The 11370-nt window shown below is 29.5% G+C and overlaps 1 protein-coding gene across 1 annotated transcript in view; it reads left to right on the plus strand.

Annotated features, from left to right (window-relative positions):
• Positions 1–11370, plus strand: part of LOC117182732 (probable Na(+)/H(+) antiporter nhx-9) — a 61137-nt gene that overhangs the window by 12780 nt on the left and 36987 nt on the right. Inside the window, exons 2-3 of the mRNA XM_033375837.1 lie at positions 686–949; positions 10074–10273. Of these exons, the coding sequence (XP_033231728.1) occupies positions 686–949; positions 10074–10273 (464 nt within the window). The remainder of the gene's footprint in view (positions 1–685; positions 950–10073; positions 10274–11370) is intronic.

Raw genomic sequence — 11370 nt, forward strand, 5'->3', positions numbered from 1 at the left:
ATTTTACCCTTGCTAGTTCTCATGCTGCCTATCTCTGTACTCATACCTCCCGTCATATTGATCAAAACCCATTTATCATTCTACCACATATTACCAGACATTCTTACTATACCAAAGTATCACACACTTCAGTCGCACTCTTCACAATATCATCCCGAAACATAGTCGATGCGCCCTCTACAGCTATATTGTTCGTTAACACTTGTCGAGTTACCTCATATATACTTTCGTCTATCCTGTCTTAAAAATCTATTCGCACTTTTGGCTTCTGTAGATTCTAAATCTTAATTCGCGTTTGTTTCTATTTTTTCCCCTGTTTCTTCTTTAATCCTGACCTATGTTTATTTTGGAGACTACAAAAGTTAATGATCAGTATTGCAGTCAGAACGCCTAATGGCTCTTGTATCTTTTTCATCCGCAACAACGAAGTCGATTATACTGTAGCTATGTTCTCTACATTAGGTGTACAAGTAGATCATTTTATGCCTGAAACAAATGTTTGTGATAAATAAGACTTTTTTTAAGCATAAGAAAACTAATCTTGTTCCGTTATAATTTTTTTCTTGGATCCCCAAAATTACCTATTACCCTTTTTTACCATTTTTTATTGTTGTCAATTGTTTTGATAAGATGTGATAAAAATTATGAACCTATACAATATATAAACGAAAATATATTTTTTCAGGATTCCATATGGCGCCTAAATTGAGTAGGATTTTCCCCGAGTCTTGTCTGCTGATTGCTGTCGGCGTTATTGTGGGATTTGTTTTATCTCATGCCTATACCATCGGCGAATCGCCATTGACACCAGACACATTCTTTCTATATATGCTACCACCGATAATTTTGGATGCTGGATATTTTATGCCAAATCGACTCTTTTTCGACCATCTTGGAACGATACTACTGTTCGCTGTCCTAGGAACTATATTTAATACTTTGTCAATAGGTAAGTAAACATGAACTAAATTGTTGTTTTTGTATGCATTACATACAATATCCTTGCAATGTATTTTCTTTTCTTAAAAATATATAAGACGGTATTGATTTTTCACGCAAAAGAAAAAAAAGAAAAAAAACCTTCTCTGAAGATTATGAATGTAGATTTTTGAATTTTTTAAACTAAATGCACGTATTTTATTTCTTCCAATTTTTAGTATTTTACATTCTTCAAAATAATGTTTAGAAATTCAAATAGATCGATTTTAGTTTAAAATGTAATTTTTCAGCTTTTTATTTTATAACCTATACCTTCAAAATTCTTTCTTTTTTACTTGGATGAAGTTTGGAAGAGAAAAAAGAGGATGAAAGCTAAAGAATCACGAAAAATAAAACTGAGGGTTCGAACATAACTTTGTGCCATTTTATTATAGATAGACAAACGTTTTTCTTTTACGTAACCTGGTTCCTGTATTTCAAGATTTGAACGAAATTACTACTATTACTATTATTATTTAAAAATTTTAATTTTTGGAAAGACTCCTTAAGAATGTTTTTGATTAATAACGCATCTTGACAATTTAAATTATATTGAAATTGGAATACTTTAAGTTTTCAATTTCTATTTTCAAACCATTTAAATGTTTATACATTTTTATTTGATATATAAATTTATGAAATTCACGTCAACATATTTCTTAAGTAAACTGTGAATTGCGCCTTTAATTAAAAATATTCGTATTCAGTAGGATGGACCATAAAAACGTTGATTTTTAAAAAATTAAGACCAATTCCATTTCAAATCAGGCAGAGAGGTGCAGCTTAGGGCTGGCAGAATGATTTGAATTTTTAATATATATCATTCTATGGTGAAAATAAAGGAACACATATTTTATAGTTTATTTAAAAAACTGTGTCTAGATTTGTTACAATCATTCGAAGATCACCTGCGTATTCTCAAAAATTCACAGAAATTTTTTGAAAATGCAGTATTTTCCGTACAAGGGCAGGTATTTGGTTCTTTCTTTGTTATTTAACGTGAAAATTCTTGCTCTTTCAAATAATTCCAAACTCCATTTTTAATTTGAGAAATGACAAAATATAGATAGTTCTTCTAGAACGTCTGAAAGTGGGTTTTCCCAGAAACACCACTTAAAATTTTTTTTTAGATATAGTTGCCAATAAGTACTACATATCTTATGCGTTTCGTATTTGGTAAACCAGTGCCTCACATTGAAAAACTTATTTTTGAAAAAACTCATTTTCGCATTTTTTACAGATACAACAAAAGAAAAAAAAATGTTCACATCAAAGTTTAGACACATAAAAAGTGTCATGAATAATATCTTTTTCTCTTTTGTGATATTCTGCATCGTTTTTGAGAAATAATAAAAAGTTATATTTAAAGATAAATAATTTTTTCCGACCTCAAAAATGGTTACAATAGAAGAAAAAATAGAAACGGTGAGTTTCTCCAGTAAATTTTCTTAATTTGTTTTAAGGAATTTTAGAAAGATAGAAAAAAGATTTTTAGGTAATCTACAATTTTTTATTGGTAAGAGAAATTTTTGTAGGACTTTTCAACTTTTATCTGAACATTGAACAAGAATTTCTACGTCGAATAAAAAAGAAAATCCCAAAAACCTGCCCGCGTTCGAAAGGTGCTGCATTCTGAAGAAACTTCTTCTCAAGTTTTGAGAATTCACAGATAATCTTTGAATAATTGTAATAATTGTAAATTTTTTATTAAAACTGTTTTTGACAAGAAAATGGTCAAAAATTATTATCATTATCCTTTCAAGTTGTATTGTAGAGAAAAAAAGAAACCAATTTTCTAGTTCATTTTGTTACACATCTATAGTAGGGTGCCAAAAAATGGTGTGATTTTGAATTTCGCAAACGCTGCAAATGAGGTATCTGCGAAAAAAATGGTTACAAATATTAATTTAAAGCTAAAAAATTCTTTACCCTAAAAAATATTTGTTATTTATTGAAGAATATGTCCTGAATTTTTTGAAGTAAAAAATTGTTTAAAGATATTATCAGCCCTTAAATATTTTTTTTTCCTGGAATAATATACACTGGATTTCTTCTACAATATAAAGAGAATATTTTGCATAAAAAATACACTAAAAATATTTATACCGGGTGTCAGGAAAAAAATCTGAAATTTGGAAATACGCATTTTTTACAGTTTGAAAATTACTATAGTACTTTGAAATGTATTTTTACCCATCATTTTATATCAAGTCTTATTTGTGAGGATCAAAAATGTAATATTATAAATAAGAAAAACTGATAAGAACGCAAAATTGCACCGAAATCGATTTCAATTAACTTCCATATTTTTCCGGTAAATTAGTTTTAAAATAAATTTAAAATTACAATAGGGATTTGTAACTATAAAAAATTAGTTGTTTTGTTGTATTTCGGAATTTAATTTTTTTCGGTCAATCTCCAAACATTTTTTTCGTTTCATAAAATTTACGGTTTATTTCTTAATAAATAGGAAACACTTTCTGGGTGTAAAAGAATCTGTTCGCATATAACTTGTATTAGATTGAAATTGGAAATTAAAAATTAATCATTTTCAGACCTAAAATGGTCTAGCGAAATCTCTTGACCATTTTTATTAATAAAGACAAATTTATGGTAGTATTTTTTTACTAAAAGGAAGAAATTTTTCGCTTGCAAAATACAAAAACATCATGTTATTAGAGCACGTATTTATTACATAGGAACGTGAAAATTAGTCTTTTTTGTATTAAAAAGTGAAATTAAAAAAATATATAAACGCAAAGTAAATTACTCCAAAAAATCTTCATTTGCATACATTTATACTTAAAAATGAAATTTTTACGCCCTTACTGTTAGAAACAAATTTTGAAAGTTTTTTGGACTATGTGTTACGTTGTAATTTATGCTTAATAAGTTTCTACAGACACATGTCAATCAATAAAACAGTTTTCTCGATATTGCCCTTATGAATTCGAAAAAATTATTTTATTAAGGCCAACAGCTTATTTTCTTTAAAGTAGATGATCGTATCTATAAATGTGTGAAGTGAAAACTATTTTTAGGTTTATAACAACATTATCGTAAAATGAAAAGCTATAACTCTCGGGTAAAGTAATTTTCTTTGTGTCTAATTATAAGTTAAGTATTTTACAATAATAAAATATAAACAAAAGGTGCAGTATATATTGTTATAAAAATATTTGTTTAATTTTTGTGATATAAAAGGACTGAAATATTTAATTTTGTAGTGTAAATAATAAAAAATACAGCTTTTTAGGCTTACTTTGTGTATAAAAGAATATTTTCATATAAACACATTTAAAGAAATAGGTTTCTGAAACACTTATAGATGCCTCAAGTACTGGTGATTATATTTTTTTATTCACTTATTACGAGTAAAAAATTAAAATGAAATCCGGATCAATACGTAATTTTCTCCTTGGATATATAAATCTAATATACTCCTTAATTTCCCTCGTGCCATTTCATAGATCGATTATTGTATCCATTCGATTTTTAATTTTCATCACTATTTTCTTACTAATAAAGAATAAATTAATTTCATTATATAGTTGGGATTATATTAATTTTTATTATTAAAAAAAAGTTCTAATTATTATAATAATGAAATTTTCACAAGTTAATTCGGATACAGGTTTGTTTACGCGCAGGTTCCAGTGTAATTCATAGCGATGCCAGAATTATTTTTGGATTGAGGAAGGAGATTTACACTCTGATAAAATAGGGGAAATATTTTCTTTAATACTGATCTAAAAAATTCGGCAGAGATCTAAAAATATACTTATGATGATTCTTAATCTAATATAAATGAATAAATGAAATATGGAATTATGTAGAGTACTTGGTTGAATACATTCTATTTCTTAACTCAAAATCAGGTCGCTTCGTTGGAGATCCGTGTCCGAAAATTCAACAAGGTTGAACTGATTCTCAGCAAAATCGCGGGAATTCGCAATATACAGCGAAATCATAACTTTAAGAGCTTGGATAAAAATAACCTAGAGAGGAAGTCGATATTTCATTTTCTTTTAGATTTCAGTCCAGCTCAATTCAGTTTCATTCCAACTAACGACTTTTCCGAAATTAGTAGGGCAATGGCCCCAATAGTGGGCCACTAACCTAAAGTAGCTACCTTATGTAACAATAATTTCACTTATTATTTAAGAAATATTTATAATAATTATTTATTCAGAGGATTATTTTGCTTAAGGGTTGTGAGTATTATTGGAAAAAATATTTATAAAAGTTGTTTAAATACGTATTTTTAACGGTGTGGAACACTATAAGTAGGTGACTCAATACTGGGGTTTATTATTTAGATTAATTATAAATTTGAATCCTTTTATCCCGTCTTAAATTTAAGAAGATACACGTAATCGTTTTCCCGAATTAAAAAAATTTTCTACGGTCATTAAAATTAAAAAATTCGAACTCTTAAAACTGAAAATTTTTCTAATCGGAGAAATCAAAACTGAAATGAAAATTAGAGTACTCAAAATACAACTATCTTGAATTGTACACTTTTAAAATTAAAGCTTGACAAATTTTTAATTCAAAATTATAACATATTCTGGTTAAAAAATATAAATCCACGCCATCATTTCCAATGCTTTGAATTAAAACTGATCCTCCCTTTCAACTGACAAGAATAAAAATGTTAAAACTAAAAAATTTCCATCTTCCAATTCAGCACAAAATTAAAAATGAAAAGTTCGCCACTTGCATCTGACTGTTAAAAATACAAAGTTTTCCCGCTTCAACTAAAAAATAATGTTAAGCTAGTTAATAATAAAAAATAAAATTAGTATATATGATAATATATAATAGAGATAAACATAATATAGAAAATAGCTCATTTTAGAAAAATTCTAATCGAGCGCGAAGCTACGAGATACTTTATGAACCTATGTTTCTTAAAGTCGAAGGAGCCTCAACAAAAGAGAATTCACACTCATTAAATTACAGATATCGATGGCTTGAACTTTAATTTCAAAAGATCTATGGCGCGCTCAAATTTGCAAACGAAGCAAGCCACATGTGATGTTAATGCGCTCGCGTGGCAATGAGAATTTTTTGAATGTTAAACAAGTAATTTTACATTTTTAAACATTTTTATCAAGTTAAAAAGGTCATTTTCGTCATTAATTGTTTTTCAAAATTTGAAATATGACCAATTTTTTCCGTTAAATATGCGACTTTGCGCGCGTGTAAGTTAGAGAAGTTAATAAAACATATCCATAACCTGCCCATGCACATGATTGATTTATTACGGGTCCATATCATGTCACATGCGGCAAGTCTCTCTGCGGCAAGTCCCACCTGCGGAATGTCACATCTGAGGCATTTTACATCTGCGGCATGTCTCTTCTGTGGCATGTCACATCTGCGGCTTGTCACATCTGCGGAATGCCTCATCTGCGGTATGTAACAACTGCGGCATGTCACATCTGTGGCCTGTCACCTTTGCGGCGTATCACATGTACGGCATGTCACAACTGCGGCATCTCTACTCAGCGGCTTCTCTCCCTCGCGCCATTTCTTACTGTGAAATTGACATTTTTGCGGCATCTCTCACCAGTAAAAATATTGTCTCAGTGGCATCTCTCCCTTCCAAAAAATGTGTAATGTCCAATTAAAAATGACTGAACTGCGGCAAGCCTCCCGGGACTAATTGTCACATCTGCGGCATCTCCTACAAGCGAAGAGTCTCCCCAGTGGCATCTCTCATCAACTGTGTGACCCATCCAAAAATAATTTGTCGATCTCTGTATATGAAGTAATTTAGTTTTGTATTTTTTATATTGATAATTTTAAATGAAGTGTAAGAAATGTCTGAATATTGTTTTATTGTCTTTTTTATTACAAGATTTCCAATTGAATGGGATACAAAATATTCTAATGTGACTTAAACTTCAATAAAAGCGTTTAATTATGAATAAATTCTTTTCAAATTATTTTAGAACTAAAAATAGTTTATATAGTTACAATTGGACCTTTAAAAGTGTTTAACTTCTAAGGCTTTCGAATTGAAACAGTTCAGTATTCAACGTTAAAATCTGTAAATTGTTTAATTTTGAACAAGTTCAGAATCATCTTGTAAAATCAATTATTGTTCTTTTTTTAACTTTCGAACAAGAGTTAAGTTTTTCAAAACATCAATTAATTTATATTTCCAGATGATCAACTTCAAACGTCTTTGATCTGAAATCTTAAAATTGAAAGCATTTTAATTTTTCATTGTTCAAATCTTCAAAACTGCATTTTTAAATTCTTTAAATTGAGTATGCACCTAAAAATGAAGACCTGAAATGGAGAATTTTTCAAGTAAATTATATTAGAATTGCGCGTTTTAAGCTAATTGATTTCATAATTTAAAAATATAACAATTGAACTTGACATGAAAAGAAAGTTGAAAACGAACTTGTTTTTAATTAAAGTATATCATGTGATATTAAACTTGACGTATACTTCTGAAAAGTTCACCGAACAATATTGACTAGACACTTTGCTTAAGTGTTCCTTTTGAATCCCTGTCAAATCTCTTAAAAGGATTTTTGGCGCAGGTTGATGGAAATAAAGTTATTAACGACTTATTAAAAAACAAAAACCACTTTCTACGAAACTACCTCAAAAAATAATAATCTCAGATAATATTCTTGTACGTAAAAATTGTATTTATATCTCATCGTTAGACATATTTTTGTAGTTACGTTTTTTCTCTAAAATTAATATTTAAAAAATTTTGTTTGTAGTCTTTTTCTTATAAAAAATTTCACAACTTCCAACACGACTGTTAGTGTCCAAAAAAGTTTGGGTCAGAATTTAAATTGAAAAAAAAATGATTTTTTTTAGTGTCCGTTACAACTTAACATTTTTTCAACAAAACCGATTCATCCGCTTACACGAAAAATGCCTTTTTGAAATTGTCTTTTCCCCTCCATAACTCGTAAAAAAAACTTAATTTGAAAGTTGACATTTTTACATGCTTACAAACCTAGGCCCTTTGTGATATTTCAAGTGATTGGATAGATTTTTTTTTCTAGAAATTTTTTTAATTCCGGGTCGAAAAATAAATTGATTTTCTTTAAGAGTTGACCAAGAAAGCAACTCCCTGTGAACCATAATTCTCTCCCTCCTTTTTCCATTGTTATATATTTGTCTCTAATGAGCCGATTACAATGTTAGTGGGACACATATTTTGAGTTTTTTCTATACAATTCGTTCTGCATACATTGAATGGGATAGTGGCGTTTTTTTTAAATTACTGATTCTTGGATTCACTATGTGTTTGAGCTTTATTGTGCAAAAATAAATTGTTGCACAGATTGACTTGTTAATATTATTTCTCTAATTTTTCTTTTTCTTACCAAAATGTACTGCGATTTTCTAGCTTTTTCGGTCCAATGCCACTCTATCATTACTGTTTCTAATTTTAAAAGAATATTTTTAAGATGGTAAGTGGGGAAATCAGTACAAGGTAGATGCTAGTAGGTCCACTAAGATAGGAAAAATAAACAGCGTTTCAAAAGAGCAATTTTCTGCAAAACAATTGAATTTTCAATACAAAAATATAAATTTTCAACAAGAAAATTAATTTTTGTTTTATGAAAAGAATTTCTAACAAAACAGATTAATTTTGTACCGAAAAGAAGAATTTTCAACATGATACATACATTTTTAACCAAATAGTTGAATTTTCAACAAAGAAGGTTACTTTTCTACCAAAGGACCATTTCTCAGCTAGTTAAATAAGTTTTCAACTGAATAGTTTAAACAGTGGGTGGTGACAAAAATGACGAAGTTAAATTTTAATTTAAAAGAATTTTTTAATAAAACAACTAATTTTCTCTGAACAGTTTTATTATATACCAAATAGTTCAGTTCTTTACCAAAGTGTTAAATTTTCACGAAAAAGGCGAATTTTTATAACACAGTTGAATTTTCCACCTCAAAATATTAGTTTAAACCAAAAACTTTATTTTCAACTAAAACGGAATAATTTTTATCTAGATAGCTGAATTCTTTCCAGAAAAGGGGAGATTTCTACAGAAAAAATGATTTCCTCATCCAAAAAAAAATGTTTAGTAAAGAAACAAGGAAAGAATGTTTCAATTGAATTATTGTTGATTTTTCAAACCAAAAAGACAAATTTTTTACAAAATAGTTCAATTTTTAACCAAAAAGTATGACTTTTTAACAAAAATGTTAAATTTTCAGCACATTGATTTAATTTTGAACCAAATATAAAGATTAAATTTAAACCGAGTTCGAGACCTGTAATAGTCAAATAAAAATCATTTATAGTAATTAAATAATGAATTAATATAAATAATTAATAAAAATAACAAGAAATCATCTACTTTCATTTAAAGGTCTATTGTTTATTTTTACTTAATCGCTGAATTTATAATTTAACATGCTTCATTTGGACTCTAAACACATACCATATTCCTGAAACTTAATCAATTTTACTATACTCTACTAATACTTTACTATTATATACTACTACTATACTCTACAAAACATCAAAAAAAAAAAACGGTGGTGTTTGTGAGTAAATTGACTTCAAATATTTTAGAAAGGTTGCCGCCATTTACTTTTGAACATCTTTAGACTTTTAAAATGTTTTCGACGATTTTAAATAGAGTATTAATACTTTCAATCAATCATTATTCACTGTAGGTTGGCGTTATCCACTGTGTGTGGGGGGGGGGGGGTCCCGTATATTTTAAAATTTCGATCTAAAAAATGTCTGAAGTTTAAGCTTGAATTTGTTGTGTAATATTTTACCCACTTGCTCGTCACTTATCAATATTATCACTTCGAAATTGTTTCTACCCACCTCGTACTGTTTTCTACTATTCTATAACTGGACAAGCGTTACGTCGCATACGATAAGCAGCCTCTCTCTGCTTCTATTCATAAGGACCATTACGTTCGATGCGCATAAATTCTATCTGTTACGACTAGAGTGTTCGAAAATAGAAGATACCCGCGTACTTGCATAAACACATTTCGCAACGCATGCAGTAGAAAGTAGAAACACATTTGTATAACAAGAGCTGGAAGCAATTTTCTTTTCTCTGTATGTACAGGAGGAACTTTATGGGCTTTGGGACAATTCGGCTTGTATGGCGCTATCGAGACACCACTCCTGGATATGTTTCTATTTTCGGCCTTGATCAGTGCAGTTGATCCTGTCGCTGTTTTGGCAGTCTTTGAAGAAATCCACGTTAACGAAATTCTCTACATTGTTGTATTTGGCGAAAGTCTTTTAAATGACGCAGTCACAGTTGTGAGTATTAGTTAATATATGATATATTATTAGGGGCCATACATAAATTACATAATACATCTTTTGCCAATTTTTTACCTCTCACCTATGTAACAAGTCTTCAAAATGTGGTTTGGACTCCCCCCCCCCCTCCTCTCAAATCTATAACGTGGTTTTTCCAAATATTTGTAATCATGTTTTATTAAATATAATTTAGTTGCTTTCTATCCGGGAAACACAAATTATACTAAATAATTAGAAAACATTGAAATAAGAAATGAAATAATTAAAACCATATGAAGTATGCAACAAATGAACTATAAACTCCTCGAAACTTTAAACGTGCAAAAATTTGTGTCATCCATCAGAAAAATATTCATCAAAAACTTAATTTTGTACCATTTTTTAAAATTACTATAGGACAGTGTCATGTAGGTTGAGTTACTGTATAGGTTGAGACAGCGGCTTTTGTCTATTTCTTTGCACTGGTGCCACATGTTATTACTGTCGCATTAGTAGTAAAGCGTGGTTACTAGGAGTAGAAAAATTATTGTGTTGAAATTATTCAACCCACATTAACTTAATATTTTCCATTGAAATCACAATGCCAATGAGTTCAATGTGCTATAAATTAAATGAATTATTATTTCTGAAGACTATTTTGCATATAGTGCAAATCACTTTTTCCCCTCAAGAATGCAAAATTGTCAATAAATGTATAGTTTAGGACAGGTCTACCGTATAGGTAGGCACACACTACATTTCGTACTGGATATCGTCTTTGGAGTTGCGAGACTTTACACCCTGACTCAAGCAAACACCATCGCATGTACATCAAGTAGTGTAGTAGAGTAGAGCGAGAGCGGTTGTGACATTATATATATTTTTTATTATTATTACACCATTAAGCCATTTCCCTTTCAGGGTAGGCGTGACTCACTCGGCAGGAGAAAGGAGTAGTGTGTGGAAGGGATAGAGATTTTTCAGATTGATCCAGAATTCTCGTGCTATTTGATTAAATAACACGTTCGTTCCGCAACACTGTTCCGACCCAGGTTGCTGATCAATCTCTCTAGCAATCACCCCAAGCGAAGAACCTCACGAAGTCGTTATGTAAG

Source organism: Belonocnema kinseyi, chromosome 2 (assembly GCF_010883055.1).
Source record: "Belonocnema kinseyi isolate 2016_QV_RU_SX_M_011 chromosome 2, B_treatae_v1, whole genome shotgun sequence".
Taxonomy (NCBI): domain Eukaryota; kingdom Metazoa; phylum Arthropoda; class Insecta; order Hymenoptera; family Cynipidae; genus Belonocnema; species Belonocnema kinseyi.